The 21,053-nt window shown below is 48.0% G+C and overlaps 1 protein-coding gene across 1 annotated transcript in view; it reads right to left on the bottom strand.

The window, feature by feature from the left end:
* Positions 1–9,679: 9,679 nt before the first annotated feature.
* Positions 9,680–21,053, bottom strand: part of UBOX5 (U-box domain containing 5) — a 47,831-nt gene continuing 36,457 nt past the window's right edge. The window contains 4 exon segments of the mRNA NM_001075669.1: positions 9,680–10,417; positions 12,790–12,867; positions 16,245–17,433; positions 18,621–18,715. Of these exon segments, the coding sequence (NP_001069137.1) occupies positions 10,209–10,417; positions 12,790–12,867; positions 16,245–17,433; positions 18,621–18,674 (1,530 nt within the window). The 5' untranslated portion in view covers positions 18,675–18,715 and the 3' untranslated portion in view covers positions 9,680–10,208.

Raw genomic sequence — 21,053 nt, 5'->3', positions numbered from 1 at the left:
AAATCGGGAGGCGCTGCCTGGGCTCACGGCCGGCCGGCTGAGGCTTCCAGAATATACCTCGCTGCGCCCTCGGCGATCCCGGCCGGTCCCGCCCCGCCTAGTGGGCGGAGAGACGCGCGCAGGGCGGCGGAGCAGACGTGCAAGCCTCCGGACAGCCGCGCAGGGCAGGTCCCCGAACACCTTCGATACCTGTAGTTTGGGGAGTGAAGGCTGAGTGGGAAGCTCTGAGAGAGCGGATGCAGCTGGCCCGGATAAACAGCTTGTGTGTGCAAAGGTGTGAAGGAAGTAGATCTGTGTGTGAGTGTGTGTGTTAGTACACACGCGTGTGCAGTAAAGACATAACACAGGACAAATAGGCCTGTTGAGCCCCAGACAACAACAGCGACTTTCACTGCACTGTTCACAGCCTTTTACGAACCTTTCCTCTTTGAATCCCCATAAAACCCTAGGAAGGAGGAAGTCATTTTTATCTCCATTTGTAGACAGGAAACCAGAGGAAGGAGAAGTTGCCCCAGGAGGCCCAGGTAATAAACAGCAGACACAGGCCCCAGAGTCTGTGCTCCTCACCACTCCACTGCCTGAAAACCCACAGACGTGACTAAACCACCAGGACATTTACAACTTATTTAGGATTCAAGGTTGAAGGCTGATGATCCTATGCTTGGCTGGGGTTCAGGGATGTCAACTGGGAATTCCTTACTCCCTTCTTGCAGCTACTTTATGTCTGGGTGTCCCTCCTTATGGCCAGGGAGGCAGCCACAAAATGGGTCCCCTCTTCCAAGCCTCTGCTTTCCCAGGGAGGAGAAACTTATCTGTCCATCTTCTGCACTAAACAGGGAAAACTCCTGAACAGGGGTGATGGAGAGCAGCTAACAGTTACCGCAGGCTGACTGTGTTCCCATTACTACCACTGTAAGCCGTGTAACAACGTCAGGAGACACTTATCACCATTTTATCGATGCAGAGACTGCGGCCCAAACGGGTTGAGCAATTTCCTGAAGTGACACAGCCAGCGAGGAGCAGGACCCCAATGCCAGAGCACCCTGAGGGAGGGGGTCCCCACTCCTGCGCCTTTCAAAGCGTTGATGGGTTATCCCAGGTTGTGATTTGCTGTTTTGTTGGGAAGAGGGAGCTCCAGGAGCTCCTACACATCATGTCCTAAATGTGTTAATCTGATGCTGTCTTAACTTGCTTCAAAATAACATGAGAAGGGTGAATTAGGTGAGGGTAAGAAGACTTCCCAGGTGACTCAGACCGTAAAGTGTCTGTCTACAATGCAGGAGACCCGGGCTCAATCCCTGGGTTGGGAAGATACCCTGGAGAAGGAAATGGCAATCCACTCCAGTACTATTGCCTGGAAAATCCCATGGACAGAGGAGCCTGGTAGGCTTAAAGCCCACAGGGTCGCAAAGAGTCGGACACAACTGAGCGACTTCACTTTCACTTTCACTTTTCAAGAAGACTTCCCAGGTGGCGCTAGTGGTAAAGACCCTGCCTGCCAGTTCTGGAGACTGAGAGATTCAGGTTTGGTCCCTGGGTCAGGTTTGATCCCTGGGCATTGCAACCCACTCTGGTATTCTTGCCTGGAGAATCTCATGCACAGAGGAGTCTGATGGGCTACAGTCCATAGGGTTTCAAAGAGCTGGACACGACTGAAGCAATTTAGCACACACAAAAGTAAGAAGAAGCAAGACTAGCCATGAATTGAGAGTTGTTGAAATTGAGTGATGGATACATGAGAGTTGATTATACTAATCTGTATTTTTGTATGTATGTGGAATTTTCCGTAATAAAAAGGTTTTGTTTTTTAAGTGTCAGCCCCACATTTTAGGCCCTGTGGTAAAATATGACTAAATATATAAAAGTTGTAAGTTAAGCTAACACAATGTTAAATTAAACATGTTCTGTCCTCCTACCTTGACAAATATTTGTTTACAATGATCTGAAGCCCACCTTCAAGTAGCAGAACCTGGCAACCTGGGGGGCTGGTATCTCCCTACAGCTTTGTTCTGTTTCGCATCGCAGGGACAGGCACACACGTGGACACGCTGGGCTCTGCCTGTGGGCCTCACAAATTGCCTCCTCTTTCCTCTGTGCAGGCACATTTGTGCACCTGAGGTGTAGTCCACCTGGGCCACAGACCCAGGGAAGAGGACACTTCCAGTAGCGGACGGTCACAGGGAAGCCAGGTAGGGCATTCCAGGCCACAGCCTGCAGTGCACAGATTCTGGGTGGGCATATCCCCTGGTCTTATCCTAAGGCGATCCAGAGAAGGGCTTTAAAGATTTCTCTTGTCTGGGTCTTAGGCATTACTGGTCCTTTGAGTTGCCAGAACCCTGCCCTCAGGAGACACATGGCTCCAACGACTCAGCTGCTTCCTCTTCACCTGCCTTAGGACACGAGGGTCCAGACCAGAATATAAACACCCATTTCACTGCCTTCTGCCCCTTCCTGACCAGTCTTACCTGTCCCTCATGTTCTTGAGAGTCATATGTCCACTCCTTAGGCTACAGACTGAACAAAGCTCCCTTGGTCTGTAGCCAACAGAGAAAGGGTAGTGCTTTAAAAGGAAATCAGGATGAAGGGACTTCCCTGGTGGTCCAGGGCTAAGACTCCACCCTCCCAGTGCCTGGGACCTGGGTTTGATCCCTGGTCCCAGGGAACTAGATCCTGCATGCCACAGCGGAGCTCCTGAGTGCCACAACTAAGACCTGCCACAGCCAAATAAATATTAAATAAATATTAAAAAACCCCACAAAATCAGGATGCTATTATGACAGGTCAATGGAGGCCATCCCTCAAAATCCACTGAGACATTTTTCTGAAATGGGTACCAGAGTCGCATCTGCTCCACCCTTGACCTTAGCGGAACCGACTCTTCTTGTAGGTCTGTGTGTTGCCCTGCATAGACACCCCTTAATCATGAGTTTCGCCGTCTCTCTTCCCCACTAGACAGTGTTCCTTCCATCAGTGTGTCCCCTGGACCCTGTGTCTGGCCCTACACTGGCTCTTCAGCAAATGGCCGATCCCGTGTGCCAGCCAGCCCAGGGGCGTCACGGTCCTCCGTCTGCACTGGTTCCCATGGTCAAGTACAAAGTATTAGCACAGGAACGTTTTCAGGCTTTCCCCTCCCCTCTCTGGCTTTGTACCCCGGGCTCTCCCCCTTCTTCCCCAGCTCCCTCTGCAGCGATTGCCTAGGATGTTGTGGTTGTTCCGGTTCCTGCTGCTGCGTAACTGCATGTGTGACGCAGTGCTCCAGATGACCACCATTTCATTATGCTTGTGGATTCTGAAGGTCAGGAGTCCCAGTAGGGCACGGCAAGGACACCTTTTCTCTGCCCACAGTGTGTGGTGTCCCCACTGGAAAGAATGAATGGTTTGGGGCTGGATTCATCTGGAGACTCCTTCATGGACATGCCTGGGCTGAGATGACTCAGAGGCTGGGCTAGGTTGGGACTACAGACTGGAATGCCTGCTTGCCTATGGCCTCTCTGTGTGGCTTCTCATGCCTGTAGCCTTGGGACAGTTGGACTTTTTGCTTGGTGGCTCAAGGCTTCAAGCGTGAGTGTTTCAGCAAACAAAGCAGAGTGACAGCCTCAGAAATCATGTAGGGTCACTGCTGCCACATTCCATGGGCTGAAGCAGCCACAAGCCTGTCCACAGGGTCAAGAGAAGGAACAAAGAGCTCCTTTGGGTGGGAGGAGTGCTGAATAATTGGCAACCCATCATTTGAAATCATCCCAGTGGTGTGAAGTCAGGAGGCAAGTCTGGAGACTACGGTCTGGAATAGACCTTTCCAGGAAGCACTGAAAAGAGGTATGGGAGCATGCACACAAAGTTCTGCAGGAGGGAGAGGGGAGGATAACAGGGGGATTTGAAGAGTTGCTGACTGACATCACCCATCATGTGAAACTGCATTTTGGCAACTAAATCTATATTTTTGCTCCAGACCGAGCCTCGTGGGCCATGGTTTTCAGGCCTCAAACAGACCAAGCTTGAACAGATCCAGCCAGGCCACCCAAACCTGCCCAGGGGTTTCTTGAGTCGAGGAAACTTTCAGGAGCTGAGACACTATCATTTCCGTCGTCTCATTACAGAAGGTCAATCTGCCAAGGCTGCCTGGCGCAGAAACGCGTGCCCCGGCATCTCATTTTCCCCCGTGTTCATGCTTCCTCTCCCGCTCCTTGTTCCCAGGGGCCAGATCCCCTCAAGCCTGATCTCATTCTTGGGGTGGGAGGGAGAGGAAGGCAGGTGAGAGGGGCTCTCTCTGGGGGATCCTGGTCTCTGAGACAGGCTAATTACAGACTTCCTAATTAATGAGCCGTGGGGTTGCATTTCATCAGCTGAGTCACGGTTGATGTCTGGGCCTGGGCCCGAGGGGAGACTCGGAGGAATCATGGGAAGGGAAGGCTAGCCTGTGTCTCTGCCTCCCCCATGCTGATTCTCTAGCCCCTCTCTTTTCAAACCCAGTTCCTCTTACCAGTTTAGAGGGTATCAGTCAGAGGGTGTCCCTGCTCCCACCTCTGCTTACTGATATTTTCCCAGGACTGTCCCCCCGTTTGTCCATGCCTTACGCCCGCCCACCCACCAGGACCACGTAGGTTACCACATTGATTACTGGTTCCCAATCACCCAGTTTCTCTTTTAAACTGGATCTCGCCCAGCCACATACATCACACAACTGGAGCGGCTGTCTATACCATGGCAGCCCCATCTCAGGATCCTAGCACCCACTGTGCTTGGCAAAGCGAGCTAGAGACCATTCCTAAGCCTCTCTCCCATCTGTCTCCTTGCTTCTTCCCACACCTTCCTCTTTCAGTATCTGTACTTTTCCATTAACATTTCAATCAGGAGACGTATCCATTTACATGAATTTAATGCCGCTGAGACTTCATGGGGACGTGAGGGGAATTCTCTTATTTTGGGGCCTAGAGGTGTAATATTTTTGAATTTTCAAAAGCTGTGCTGTAGCTTGGTCATGAGTGGTCATTCCATACTTTTTATGCCTTTAGTTCTGGGTCTCGTGATGAACTTGGGCCAAAGTGGATAGGTTTCTATAGGCTGTGGAGTGGGATGGTCTCCCACCAGATCGATGCTGGCAGTGCCCCTGTGCCTTGCACTAGGTTCCCATTCAATGGAGGGATCCTTAGAGGCTCTGTGCTGACAATATCCAGGCCACCTCTGTAGAGGGCACCTGAGTCTGCTCTTTCCCAGGCTCTACTACCTACAGAACATCACAGGGGTTAAGTTGGTGACCTTAGAGTCAATGAGATGAGTTCTTCATGGAACTAGGCCTCAGCTTCCTCCTTCTATGGAGAGTTGTGAGGACTAAATGAGATAATACATATGAAGCACTTAGCATGATGCCCAGAACAGGTGTGCTCAATAACAGAACTTTCTAAAAGACTTTTGAAGGCAAAGGTCTTTTGTTTGTTTGTTTTCATACGTGGGTGGGCTTCACAGTCTCTGTAACCTCTTAGAAAACACATGCAGAATCCTGTGTGTATAAACCACTTGTTCCTGGACCTACCTCCTGTAACTGCTGTCCCCTCCCACAGGGGGAATGTGGCTCTAAGCCCACAGGGATCAGTCCTGGCTGCTCAGGCTGCCTGTGGATGGGGCTGGAATTGTTCTCTTCATTTTTTGCCAAGGAATCTTTGGGCTGGAATCCTATAGGTGGGATGGCGGGGTCAGAGGGATCATGTGTTTGTAGCTTTGTTAGCTATTTCCCTCCATTCCCACAGCCTCTCGCATTCCCTTGAATATTGCTTGCATTCCCACAGCCTCAATAGCAGATTGTGGTCAAATTTTGAGATTTGTGTTAATCTACTAAACAAGAAATGGTATTTCAGTCTTTTCTAAAAATTTCATCATATTATGAGCAAGGTTGAGCATCTTTTGACATGGTTAAAAGGCCATTTGCATTTCTTTGTGTGTCTTTCTTATATTTAGAAGCTATATATTGGTCTAGATTGTAATTTATGTTCTTACTTTGCTAATAGTGGATTTCTTTTTCTATATATGTTGTTTTTTTTATGTAGTCAGATTTATCAGTCTTTCCCCTTACTATATGTGGATTCTGAAATCAGGAGTTTTTCTCATTTTCAGGTTTATAGGAATTTCCTCATTTTCCATTTTCTTCTAGTTCTTAGATGATTTCCTTTTTCCAGTGACTCTGGCACTACTTACTGAAAGATACTCACCCCCCTCAATTTCCATATGCAGTTGAGCCTGTTTCTGGATTTTTTTTTTAATGTTTCATTGGTTTGTTTGTATATTCTTTAGTTTTCCCAACCCCCAACTCAAACTGTTCATTTTAAAGGTTTTTTTTTGTGTGTGTGTGGTTATTCTGGCCTGTTCTTCAAAATGATCTTTATAATAAGAATAGTGTGGGACTTCCCTGGTGGTGCAGTGGATAGGAATCTGCCTGCCAGTGCAGGGGACATGGGTTCGATCCCTGGTCCAGGAAGATTCCACATGCCACGGGGCACGTGTGCCACGACTACAGAGCCCGAGCTCTAGGGCCCTAGAGCTGCACTGAGCCTGTGTGCTGAAACTACTGAAGCTGATGTGCTTGGAGCCTGTGCTCTGCAACAGGAGAAACCACTGCAGCGAGACGCCCATGAACCACAACTAGAGAAAGCTGACACATAGCAACAAAGACTCAATGCAACAACAACAAAAAGAATAGTGTGTATGACAAGGGCAAATGTCCATGACAGAACGTTAGGAGAGAAAACAGACAACAGAACCACACAGTATATACATGTGTCTTTTTCCTTATAGAAAAATAGTGGAAGGGAAAGAGCCAGGAGAGCCTGGTTTGAGTGGTTATCTTTCAGTAATACCGCTATGGGTAGCATTATCTTGTTACTGATGCAAACCTTAATGGAAAATCTCTGCTAACCGCCACGTGGCTGTCTCATCCTCCTTCCTCCTCTCCTCCTCCCTGTGCCACTCTGGAGATCTTATCATGGGTCGGGGCCACAGCATCTCTTTGTAAAGGAGGGAGCACATTACAGCCCAGAGGAGCCCAGGGTTATGGCCTCTGCCAGATCTGGGGGTGGGGTGGTAGGGAAGGTTCAGGCATACCTGGTTCCCCACCCCTGTCCTGCTCTCCATTCAAAGCTCTACACCTTGTGTTCCTTATTGACCAGGAGGCAGATTCCTAAGGGTTAAGGGAACACCAAGGGCCATTCTCAACAAGTTCCTACTCCGGCCCAGCAATGTACAATAGAACTTTCTCTGATGGTGGGTGGAATGTTGTTTTCTGCGCTGTCCAACAGGGTGCCGCTAGCACATGTGACTATTAAGTACTTCAAATATGGCTGGTGTGACTTTTTAAATTTATTTTTAATTAATTTATGTAGCCACTCTACCGGCCAGTGCCTCTTTGGCCAATTCCCAACCTAGAATTGGAAGAAAAGAGCCTGCCTGTGTAGGTGGACTGAGAGGCCAGGCAGGCTGGTGAGGCTGGAGAGAGGGCTGGAGAAGGGGGCCAGCACAGCAGCAGCCTGCCCAGCATCACAATACTGCAGGTGGGAGGTAAGCAGGAGCCTGGCAGCCGGGCAGCCAGCCTCCTCCAGGGGCAGGTCTCTTTGTCTGTAGACCTACTTAACAGCAACCCAGGGAGCATTGTTTCCCGGGGAATGGAAAAGCACCCGGCAGCTGAGCGGCCTCAGGCTGGAGACTCACGGGAGGAGGCAGGACTGAAGAGGGGCTGGGGAAGCCGGCCTGGCCTCAGGACCCAGACGCCACCTGGAGGTACAGTACCCTGGGTACAGAGCTCATCTCGGCAATTTGGTTTTCCTACTTCTACTTCAGGAGTGTGAGTGGCCCTCCCTTCTGTTTGGGGCTGGAGGACGATGGCAGAGCAGGCATGAGTGAGGGCAGACTAGCCAAGGACTGGGGGCTGGGGCCCCCAAGGAGGACGCCAGGATGTGGGGCAAGATCTCACGCTGCACTTTTGAGGGTGATTTGGAGACCAGCCACTGGGGCTGTTTCCTGCCCTCAAAGGGCCCACAGTTGCATGTCCTCAAAATGAACTTTGTGTTGAGAAAATGCTACTGAAAAGGGGAACTGTGCCCCCACAGAACCTGTGGTCAGGAGAGGGCAGAAGGGTCACATCAAGGCTTTGAAGTTCTGGGTCTCAGTCAGTAGAGTCCAGCTCCCTGAGATTGTTGGTAGCTGCTTTGTGCCTGGCCCCAGCTCTGGTGAGAAACAAACTACCCTTTGAGTCTAGTTGGCAGCAAGAGAAGGTATCCTCATTTTCTGGGGAAGAGAAACTCAATGTGTTGCTGGCAAGGGTGGAGAAAAGAACACTTCATTCTAGGGGACTCCTTGAGATACAAATGGATGCATCTTCAAGGATATGGATGTGTCTCCAGCTGTCCATCACAGGGGCTCCCAGGCCCGGTTTCCCCCCAGAGCTCCCTGGGGAGCATAAGTGTGTTCAAAATGCAGATCACCAGGCGCCCTGCAGGAGGGGAGGCAATTCTGCCCTCATCTGGGCACTCTGCGCTTTATGCTGACCCGTGCTGGAGCCTCCTCAGGCTCCCAGGTTGGGAGAGACAGGACAAACCCCAGAGGGATGGCCTCTCAGCAGTGAACTTGCTTTTGGAGAACTAGGCTGTTAGTTCCCCAAGGCTGTGCTTTTGCTACAAATGGTGGAGCTTTTCCTAGAATACGAGCACACGAGGAAAATAAGGAAAGAATCTGGAGTGTTTCAGACATTTAAAGCCAAAGGATACACAGGAGCATCGAAAGCCCACCAATGCAGACCCTGGAGACTCAGAGTCACGTGAGGGGTCAAGGGAAGTGTCACCAGGAGGCAGAGGGGAGGGTGGGACTGCCTCTCTGCAGCCACCTTTGTAGACATACACACCCTAAAAACACGCCCTGTAACCCCAACCTCATCTCTCTCGAGTCTTAGATATGGAATCCAAGAATGGAATTTTAATAAGCTTCCTCCTTCCCCCATTAGTCTAAGAAGTATAGTTCTCTCTGCCCTGTGTGCAAAGCACAGAAACTAGGGAGAATGTGGGCCTCCTCCCCTGCGGGTCCCCCTAGAGCAAAGTGGAGGCAGCAGGCCTGTGGGAGTTGGGGAGATCAGTGGTTCAAGACCCTGAGTGGCTTGAGAGCCCCCATGCCTGTCCACAGGTGCTCGTGATGAAACCTCAAATACAAAATAAGAAGCATCGCTTCTCGGCTCCTCCTTCCCCAACATGCACAGAAGGGAACAGAGAACAGCACAATGGATTTCCTCACTGAACTCTCCCATGACTAGGACCTACTCCACACAGCAAACAGTTGTCAGAATGTGTATTTTCCATAAAACAAAATTTTGAATGGAAAAAAAAAGATGCAGTCTATAAACAAGTATCTTTTCTGAAATAGGCCCCACACAGAAAAGGTACCCCCCCACCCAGAGGGCAGTGCAGCTCTGCCAATGCAGAGCTAAGCCAGGGTCACCCGCCGAGGGGGCTGCTCAGCCCTCTCCATCGGCGTGCATGTCCACAGAGACTCTCCTGCATCAGAGGCACCTGTCCCTTCAGGTCACTGACCCGCGTTACAGTCCAACAGGGTTACAGTGACTGCTCACGGCTGCCCTGGGACAGTCCCACTCTGTATGGGTGCGGTGGGGGACAGGAGTATGACGACACAGACGAGAGGAAGTCCATGGCAGACGTCAACCATCGCTTTATTAAGGCTCAGAGTGGTTTGCCAGTCAGAGGGGCTGAGGCATTCACTCCACAGATCCTCACCGCGCTCCACCTGTGGGTGACACTTAAGATGGAGGCTCTCTGAGATCCGGAGCCACACTCACATCCACCTTGGAGGATGAGACGTGTGTGCAGAGAGTGTGGCTCAGAGCGTGGGGCTGGCTCTAGCAGACCCTGGGCTCTGGCAGGGGTGCTGGCAGGGAGGCACCGGAGGGCAGGGACACCTCCCCCATCCCTCCCAGCCCAAACTATGGCTTTGCTATCCTATCGCCACTTGAGTGGGTGTGGAGGGCCCGTTCCCCACCCCTCACTCCGCAGGCCCACGCGCTACACTGTGGGAGGAGACAAAGGGAAAGCCCTGGAGAAAGCAGAACAACCCCCCACCCTGTGCCTGGGACCAGGCCAGACCTCAGGAGCTTTGAACCCCCCAATCACTCCTCCTCAGCTCCTCCCAGCGATGGGTCTTCTCAGGTTGAGGCTGGTCACTCAGAAGTGAACCCGCAGAATGTCCTGGCTGGCGAATGGCTGCTGGCAGGCTGTGCATGTCATGGCCGGGGAGCGCTGCTTCTCGGTCAGGCAGGGCCGGCACAGGAGGTGACCACAGGGAAGCTGGTATGCAGACTCCCTTTTGAAGTAGGGAGAGAACACTCTTTTGCAGGATGTGCATTCAGGGCCCAGGCTGCTCCCAGACTGCTCTGGTGAATCAGGGAGGAAAACAGACCAGGGTTAGGGAAGTGGTCCCCAGTCCAGACTCCATCTGGGAGGCAAGGCATGTGCCTGGAGTAGAATAAGAAGCTTCTCTACCCTGCACCCTGCAGCAGCCTGGCCTCCTCCCTCCCTAGGTCACCCCTGACTGATCAGGGAGGAGAGGGTTCTAGGGAGCCTGAGAATCTGGGGAGCCTCCTCTCGATCATCAGTGCTCCAATGAATGCTCAAGAAAAGCTGGCTTTCGAGGGCTGCTGGGCAGCACTGGGTCCTGCCTGCGGCTCTCCAGCAAGATGGACTTTCCCCTGGATAGGCTGCCAAGGTCAGAGCAAGGCACATGCTCACCCTGACAACCCTGATAAACTGCAAGAAAGGTGAGATGTGACAAGCAGAGGAAAAAGCAAAATATGGTGTGATATACCCAGGCTGAGCAGGTCAAGAGGGGACGGAGGTCACCAGAGGGGCAGGGCTGAGGTCTGTCTGTGGCAGACCTGCCTGCTGAACCTGGCCCTGCATCACTGGAGCCCTGGAGCCCAGCAGCTCCCCTCCCAACCCGTCCGTCAACCCCCTTCTTGTGCTTCAGGCTCTTTCCTTCATGCTTCCCACAAGGTTTCCTGAATGAAGGCCACAGTGGGCAGGTCCTGCCACCCCTCCTCCCCAAGCTATACCTGCCGCTCTTCCTTCTCTCATGGCCCTTGCCTAGGCTTGCTGCTCTCTCTCCATCAATCCACACCCACCTGGAGAGGGCAAGGATGGCCTCTTGGGTGAAGAGCCATAAGAATGAAAGGGAGCCAGCCATGCATGAGGTGAAAGAGACACCATGTACAAAGAGAGGCTGGTCCATTAAAGAACCAGAAAAGACAGAGGTGTGATGCGAAAGTGTGCAGCTTCAAGAGTATGGCAGAAGAACATGCAAGACCTCACAGGCAGAAATTTCTACTTTATTCCAAGTTCAACAGGATATCTTGGAAGAATTCTAAGAAGTGGAATACCATGACCTGGCTGACATTATAAGAAGATCCTGAAGGCTCCTGTGAAGAGGACGGGCAGGGTAAGGGTGACTGCGGAGGAGCAGCAGAGGCTGCTACAGGAATCTAGGGGAGCAGTACAGGAGCCAGGGCCAAGGTGGCAGCAAGAGTGATGGAGCAGAGAGGACCTCCCGGAGATCTACTTTGGAGGAGTGGGAAAAGGACTTGATGGTGAACAGAACGTCAGGAATGTTGACGGAAACCAAGGATGACCTCCCGTGTTATGGGCTTGACCACGGGGTAGAAGATGCTTGCTCTTTACCAGTGACTGGATGATGGGGGTGCTTTGGAGGACAATCTTTGGAGGCGCCTGCAGTTCTGAGTTAGAAATTCACTTAAGATATCCATGAGTTTCCTCTATAGGGGGGCCAAGTAGCTGTAAGGGAGGTCAGGGTCTGATTTCCAAGAAGAGGTAGGAGCTATATGAACATGGGCGGTCACTGGCCAAGCGGGCTCTCGCTTGAGTGATACAGAGTATAGCGAAGAGGGTCCAAGACCACAGTCTGGAAGAGAAGAAAGAATCAGCACTGGAAACTGAAGAGACACTGGAGAAAAAGAGCATAACATCTGGAAGACCAAGACAGGAGGTGTTTCAGAAAGGAGGGAGGGGTTAGCCACAATAAATGCTGCCAAGAAGGTAAGTGACCATCGAATCTGCGGTCATGGAAACTGTTGGCCACCTGGATGAGTCAGGTTCTGGGAATGATCAGGATGGAAACATAATCAGAGAAACAGGGAGGTGGGGACAAGAAGCAGAAAAGTAAGTTGGCCTGGGATCCAGGCAATGAGAACAGACTCAGTTTAGACAGGCAAGAGGAAGAAAGTGTACACCTTATCATTAGCCCCACCAGACTTCACCTTGTAAAAAATGCCCCAGGTTCTCTTGCTTTGTATCCTGACTGAGTCTATTGTCCATTATGGTCCCAAGTTCATTTTAGGCAAAACTTGAATCAGTAAGCTACCACTGTTCTAAGATGCTGGTTAATAGGGAGGGATGAAGACGACATACTCAACTAGAAATCACTCTCCACATTTACATAAAGTACCACAGATGTCAGACGGGAGACAGACAACATTTAAAAAAAAAAGCAAAAAGGGAGAAACAAACAAATGTCCTCAGGACAGAGTAATTAACATTAGATCTTACCAAAATCACCAAGCCCCAACACCACAGAATTACTAAGAATTAAATAAAGCCTTTCCTGTGAAGAGTTACACTCATAGGCAACCCCTCAATTCCCCCTAGAAAAGGAATGGCCTGGCTGTTGGAACTAGGGGAGCCTGGTTTTGGAGGTCCACAGAATCCCAGAGGAGATGGACAGGGCCCCTCTTACCTGAGCTGGTGCTGGGCCTCCAGGAAGTACTGCTCCCTCTTGTGCTGAGGTGCTGGAGCTGTCCCCTGGTCAGCCGGGCTGTGAAGGAGGGCATGGAGCCAAGGGTTGATGTCAAGGCAATTTCCAAGCTTTGTGACAGTTTTTGCTCATGGGACACTGGGCCTGTTAAGAGATACACAGACCACAATATCCAGAAAGAGCTCTGGCAAAAGAGAAAACCAAAACACAAAGTCCTCTGAAGACCACAAAATAGTGTTTCTTCTTTTTTAAACATTCTCATTTTATTTATTTATGTATTTATTTGTCTTTGGCCAAGCCACACAGCATGAGGGATCTCAGTTCCTCGACCAGGGATAGAACATGTGAGCCCTGCAGTGCAAGTGTGGAGTCCTAACCACTAGACTGCCAGGGAAGTCCCACAGAATGGTATTTTAACTTCAAATAGACACAAACATAAAGTCCTCCCTAGTTTCCACTAATAGACTGTGATAACAGGATACCGGGAGGTAAAGCCCTGGTGTTCCTGGCAGTTCTTACCCATCTCACATTGCTTTCAGGATTCCTGGGCTCTCTGCCAGCTTTCCTCCTCCTGTACAAATTACTGGGCAGGCCTGGGCCACCTAGTGGCTCCTCTGCAGAACTGCACCCTACTTTCTGAAGCGTCCCTACCTGCCAAGGAATAACTGGGGTAAGCAAATGCCCAGCCTTGTAACTCTGCTCCTTGCCCCCACTCCCTCCTCAACAGCCTTAGTTTACTCGTTCCCATCTGCTAGTTCCTCAGCTCTGTAGGGCAGGGCCACTGGCCTGCACTCTCTCGGTGTTCCAATCTTCTCGCCTCCTTAGGTAAAGCAAAGCAGTTATTACCGAGTGGAATAATGAAGACCTCTCTACCCATTTCACTATCTAGAGGGCCTTCTCTGGATATGGGCTAAGGGTGAAGGCAGCAGGGGATGGGGACAGCTGCCCAAAAGAGAACCCAGAGATTTGCCAGATAGCAGGATTCCCCAAAGTGGTACGCTAAAAGTACCCCAAAGTAGGGAGTGGAATGTTTGTCCTACAGTATATAGGATGTAGGATATCAGCCTGCGGCCTTGAAGGAGTACTAGTCAGCCTGCTCCTGTGTCACCAACAGATCTCTTGAGGCTAACACCAATGGAGACTTCCACAAACATCAAGGTCTAACCACCTTTCTTTTCATTTTGCCCCACTGCACCTCAGATGCTTCCAGGAGTTTCTGGGGGTCTTGTTAACTAAAGTTTACACTCAAAGTCAGAAAAGACACAGATGTAATCTTTAAGTTACGATCTGCATAACCCTTTTAGACTAAGAGAGGAACTTTATAGAATGATAAAATCTAAACGGACTAGTTTTCCTAAGGAAAAAAAAAAGAGCTTTCTCCAAAAGCACCAAGCACTGACAATCACAGGGGAGTTTTACCAACATGCAAAGTGTAAATGATTCTAAAACTATTAAGTCGTTCCAGAGTTTAGAAAAGGAGAATTTCCTAATTCTTAAGGAACAAATCATCGAAACCAAAATCTGACCAAAGATGGTGTACACTTGTGCACACACACACCCAACTGCAGTTCAATTTCATTAATGAATGCAAAAATCCTAAATAAAAACACTAGCAAGCAGAACCAAGAATACACTAAAAGAAGCATGAACAAATGAAATTTCGTACAGGAATATAATAATAGTTCAATATTAAGAAGCCTACTAGTATACTTCACTGCATTATCGTTGTTGTTCAGTCGCTAAATTGTGTCCAACTCTTTGTGACCCCATGGACTGCAGCACGCCAGGTTTCCCTGTCCTTCATTATCTCCCAGAGTTTGCTCAAACTTATGTCCATTGAGTTGGTGATGCCATCCAACCATCTCATCCTCTGTTGCCCTCTTCTCCTGCCCTCAATCTTTCCCAACATCAGGGTCTTTTCCAATGAGTTGGCTCTTTGCATCAGGCCAAAGGATTGGAGTTTCAGCTTCAGCCTCAGTCCTTCCAGTGAATATTCAGGGTTGATTTCCTTTAGGATTGACTGCTTTAATCTCCTTGCTGTCCAAGGGATTCGAAAAAGTCTTCTCCAGCATCACAATTTGAAAGCATCAATTCCTTGGCACTCAGCTTTCTTTATGGTCCAACCCTCACATCCATACATGACTACTGAAAAAACTATAGCTGTGACTATATGGATCTTTGTTGGCAAAGTGATGTCTCTGCTTTTTAATATGCTGTCAAGGTTTGTCATAGCTTTTCTTCCAAGGAGCAAGCGTCTTTTAATTTTGTGACTGCAGTCACCATCCACAGTGATTCTGGAGCCCAAGAAGACAAAATCTGCCACATTTCCACTTTTTCCCCCTCAATAGATATACAAATATGCCATGAAATGATGGAACCAGATGCCATGAAATTAGTTTTTTGAATGTTGAGTCTTAAGCCAGCTTTTCACTCTCTTCTTTTACCCTCATCAAGAGGCTCTTTAGTTCTTCACTTCCTGCCATTAGAGTGATTTCATTTGCCTATCTGAAGTTGAAGATTTCTCCTGGCAATCTTGATTCCAGCTAGGTGACGCAGTGGAAAAGAATTCGCAGGCCAATGCAGGAGACTTAGGAGATGTGGGTTTGACCCCTGGGTCAGGAAGATCCTTTGGAATAGGAAATCACAACCTACTCCAGTATTCTTGCCTGGAAAATTTCATGGACAGGGGAGCCTGGTGGGCTACAGGCCATGGGGTTGCAAAGAATCAGACCTGACTGAGCAGGTACAAGGATGTGAGTAAGAATGTGGCACAAAATCAATCACTTTACTGTATTAAAAGATCTAATGATGAAAAATCATAATATCATCTCTATTGATATTGAAAAGGCATCAGACAAAATTCAATCTTGGGTAAAAACAATGAATAAAATAGGAATCATTGGTGTGGGAAAGTGTCTGAAGCCCCCAGTGAACCCCACCTCCTGATACACATGTCCTTTGAGTGTGAACTGGATTCAGTGACCTGCTTCCTACAGAATACAATAAAAGTGATGTCACTCTGTGATTAGCTTCTGCAAGACTGACTCCCACTTATTTGCACAGGCTGGTTTATATAGCTACCATGTTTGCTGCCCTTGAGAAGCCCACGTGGCACAGAATTGAGGGCAGAATCCAGCTACCAGACAAAAAGGAAGTGAAGCCCGCAGCGCAACAGTTCAGCAAGGAACTTAATCCTTCCCGTGAGATGGCTGCAGCCCTGCCAACACTTTGACAGCAGCCTTGAGAGACCCTAAAGCAGACAATCCAGCTAAGCGATGCCTGGATCCTTGAGAGAGAAGCGATAATCAATGTGTGATTCTTTAAGCTAGTAAATTTTGGTTTAATTTAAGTTGGCAAAGCACAAAACACAGTGCCAGTGCCAAGGGTCACCCAGGAGGAGTAGAGACAACGGGCTTGGACACAGGACAGGGGATTACCTGTTGAGCAATCCATGAGCTCATTGGCAGCTTTCATTTTCTTAGCAGTGTGCTCTGAGGTAGAGGGTGAGACCAGAAGGCTTGTGGTAGAAAAACAGGAAGCATTTAAGCCAAGGCTACTGTCTGGGCCATGTTCGGCCTGCTCCATCTTCCTTTTCCGAGAGGGCAGAGCAATGGAAGAAGGGGTCACTGCCAATGCAGTCTGTGCTCTCCCGAGCAGGTGGCAGCCAGGGATGGAGTGCTGGAGCAGGAAATGGTCGATTCGCGCCTTCAAGGAGGGGTGAGGCAGGGGCTGGGAGTGTGGAGTAAAGGCTACTCCTGTGAAAGGGTCACTGGGCACTCGGCCCCATGTGGCTTCACTGCGGTTACACTTCTCTAGCGTGCTCTGGTCAATGACCTTGCCTGAGGGCAGTAGCATGGGGAAAGGCATGATCTCCAGGGTGATGGGATCTAAGAACTCTTCAGGTATATCCCGAATTACCTCAGCCAGCTCCTGTAGGCTAGAGGGGGCCTGCTGGCCCTCAGACTGGCCCCCAGAATCACAGTCACTCTCCATGGGCAACGCTGGGGCCTGTAAAGACAAGTCCTGAGGGAGGCTCTCTGAAGCAACCAGCAGGACACTGTCTATCACTTCCTGAGAGCAGGTTTTGGCTGGCTGACCCCATACCTCCAACCGCTTGATACAAGGGACACCACCACCTGTCACATGGGTGATACAGATCTTGAGATGGGCCACATGACTAAGAGAAAGAGCCCCTTTATTCCAGAGCTCTTGGGCCACAACAGCAGGGGAGGGGAGTGTGGCTTCCACTGGGCCAAAAGGTGGCCTGGCCTTGAAGCCCCTGTGGCTAAATACCACCTGGCTCTGGTTTTTCAGTAAGACTTTGCCCACCAAAGTGAACGCTTCCTTGTCCGGAATGGATGGCTCATCTGGGTCTGGGGTCCGGCACTCAGGGGTATTCCAAGATGCTCCCCTGGATAAGGCAGATGTGTACATTTCCAGGCCAGTGACATTCTGGCCTCCCCCAGCTGAGAGATCTATGTTAATCCTACAGATTTCCACACTGAAGGGAAAGGAAACTGTCACATAGACCGGTGGCTTAATGAAATACTCTGTCCTGAAACCATGACTTCTCTTTGTGAGGTCTTCAGAGATGAGATTTTCTACTTCATAGCCATCAGCTGATATCTAGATTTAATGACAAAAATGAGACACATTGATTTGATGAGCTCTAAATCAAGGTGAGTTTTCAAGAACTTGTCACTTCTAGTAAAACTCTAAAGAAAATCTGAAGGTCCTCATTTGAAATTTCCTCTATTATATCAAATTTTCCTGGGTTTTCCTTTTCTTTTTTTGGCATGCATCCAAGATCAGAGGAAAGGCTGAGGGCAACTGTGCCCCTAAATACTGCCCATCCTTAAAAAATGAGCAACAAAACTCTGCCTAATCAACCAAAATCCCTTCAAAATAACATCTCTATGAAAAAGCAGCAGATGTACAAGCTTTTTTTAATCTTATTTTTAAATTTCAGAGGATGAAAATGTACAGATTTCGGGGGAAATGAAGATGTTCACTGAAGTTTCCAATTTTGTATTTGGACTCTATCAATTATGACAGTTTCCCCAGGAAGGCACAACAAAGGAGCTTCTTGTAAATCTCTGAATGGTGAGACTTGGGGAAAAACAGTTTGCATAGGAACAAGGACCACAAAAGACTATGGGGAATTTCAAACAGTCAATGTGCTAAGGGTGTGACTATGAGTAGCTTTTTCTCCCTCTTAATATTTCCAATACTTGTCATAAGCAATGGAAATTTTAAGGTATCATTGTCTGAAGGAGTCAGCTTAATAATCTGGGAACCTGAAATAATGTGCTGCATGCAGAAATTCCAAACTGGGGAGAAGTTCAATTCTCCCCTTGGAGTTTCCTTACTCCCTGCTCTGGACTGTGGAAACATACCCTCCTTTGCACAAAAGGGGAGGCAGCTTAATCCAAATAATAAAGCACAAGGAATCCATACAACAAATACAAGCCATTATTTCTAGCATGAGAAGTTAGCAAGAACGGCAGTGAGAGAATTTCTACCTTCACTATGACCTTGAGTGAAATTAAAATTTATCATAAATGATAAATTGATGAGAACTGGAGAGGAGAGAACCCTCAACAAAATGAGTCACAACTCAGCTTGTAACAGTGCTGACTTTAGAGGTGCAGCCTGACCCATGCTTACCTGAATATCATCTGGTAGACTCTAAAACAATGAGGGTGAAAGCACATTAAGCCTGAATTGTCTTAATATACAAGGCAGGAAATGGGGGAAAACATGAAAAACAGATGTCATTTATTTATTTATGTGTATATACTTGCTCTGTTTACCTTGTTGCAGTAAATTCTTGGTCTGAACTGTGGGAGGCAAAGATTTATTACCATCTTTATGGCTGAAAGGATAGCTTCCAAGCATCAGAAACAGCCTTAAATGAAAAAATAAAACTTAGTATTAGACAAGTTAAAATTCAAATCTAAACTCTTAGGAGTTGATTCCTAAGAGATGAGAGTTAAACAGAACAAAAATTTAACAAACATGCACTCTCATGGTCTATATTTATTCTCTTTCTATACAACATGCGATGATTACAAGGGAGATTTCTTTTGCAGATTGTGTGGTTTGGTTCTCTAGCTGATAGTCATTCTAAAGCCCCAGTGGAGGCAAGAGCCTATCAGCTCTGCAAGGAGCTCCCAACAGGAAAGGGAGGGTCAAAAGTAGATGCTGCTGCTGCTGCTGCTAAGTCGCTTCAGTCATGTCCGACTCTGGGCAACCCCATAGACCGCAGCCCACCAGGCTCCCCCGCGCCTGGGATTCTCCAGGCAAGAACACTGGAGTGGGTTGCCATTTCCTTCTCCAATGCATGAAAGTGAAAAGTGAAAGTGAAGTCGCTCAGTCGTGCCCAACTCTTAGCAACCTCATGGACTGCAGCCTACCAGGCTCCTCCGTCCATGGGATTTTCCAGGCAAGAGTACTGGAGTGGGGTGCCATTGCCTTCTCCCAAAAGTAGATGAGCTCAAAGTAAAAAGAGGAATACTTAGCCAGAAGGTTTAGAATGAAAATGGTCACAGAAAATAATCATAGTGGTGCTATGCATCTTTCATTTAACACTTGTTAACGCACTTATGTTTTATTAAAGTGAAAACAATTAGAAGAGTAAAAAATATTATTATTGAGAAATAGAAAATCTTAGAGTTGAAAACATCTTAAAAGAACATCTAGTTCAAATCCAACTCATCCTTGAACAAGGCAAGGATTAAGGGATTGACCTTCCACACAACTGTTGAAAATCCACATATAACTTTATAGTCTGCCCTCTGTATTGATGGTTCCACATAAGTGAATTCAACCAACCTCAAATCGTGTGGTACTGTGGTATGTATTTAGTGAAGAAAATCCATATATAAGTGGACCTGCACAGGTCAAGCCTGTGCTGTTCAAGGGTCATCTGTAGTCATTTTGATGACCAATACCCAGGGAAAGGGAAATGGATGAAGGAGGTCAAAAAGTACAAACTTCTACTTAAAAGAGAAGTAAGTTCTGGGGATGTAACATACAACATGGTGACTACAGTTAACAATACTGCACTGCATATATGAAAGCTCCCAAGAGAGTAGGTCTTAAAAGTTCTCAACACACACACACAAATGTAACTACATGAGGTGATAGACATTAGCTAAGCTTGTTATGGTAACCACTTCACTATATATATATATATATATATATATATAATCATTATGTTGTACACCTTAACTTATACGCCTTTAACTACACAATGTTACATGTCAATTATAGCTCAATAAAACTGAAAGAAAGAAAATGACTAATATACTAATGTCCAACAGCCTTTGTTATATTCTCTATAGAGAAGCAGGGAAGCCATTAGAAACATCTCTCCCAGTGGCAAGCCTCTCCGACGGATCTGAACTCCTTGGAAAGGCCAGCCATTCCACGCTTTTCCATCTAACACACAAGGCCACGAGAAACCCCCAGTAGGGACAGGGCCACACTGTGGTCTTTGTGTTGCCGTGCTCAGTAGGTGCTACTTGCAGAGGCCAGGCACGTCGGGCATTCTTCAACATTTTAGTGAGCAGCTTCTGCACAGGGAAGCTGTGCCATGAGACTTTTGAAGGTTTGTTATCTCAGCCTAGCCCCTATGTCTGTTCTACATATGAACACGAAATATTTTTTAACATGGTTTTAATACATGAAAGAATTTTCTAAGAAGGGAACTTCCATGTAAATTATAGGAAGATCACACTTCATTTACTTCAGGTTTTTACCAAGAGGAGTTCACTTCTGAAAACCACATCACTGAGAGAAATGCTAATATATCTGACAGTCCACATTTGTAGCAGTCTGCATTCTAGATGGTTCTATATGTTGGTAAAAGCTTTTGATTACTTTTTTTTGGCCATGCCACGAGGTTTATGTGATATTAGTTCCCCAACCAGGGATAGAACCTGTGCCCTGGCAGTGAAACAGCCAAGTCCTAACCACTGAGCCACAAGGGAATTCCCCTGATTACTCCTTTATGCCTTCCAGTATGGTCATATCCAAACATTCACACATGAGAATAAATTTTCACACTTTAAAATGTCTACTTTAAATTACTATTAAGTCTTTTGTGTGCACACATATGTGTTTGTTTTACAACTACATAGTAAGGTTATATTATCTTTGACTTTAAATTCAGGACAGTACATTACAAAATATGTATTATTAAAAGAGAGAGATGAATCTGATGGAGTAGAAAATCCTTGGCC

This window comes from Bos taurus, chromosome 13, assembly GCF_002263795.3.
Source record: "Bos taurus isolate L1 Dominette 01449 registration number 42190680 breed Hereford chromosome 13, ARS-UCD2.0, whole genome shotgun sequence".
NCBI lineage: Eukaryota > Metazoa > Chordata > Mammalia > Artiodactyla > Bovidae > Bos > Bos taurus.
This window is presented reverse-complemented; position numbering and strand designations above follow the sequence as displayed.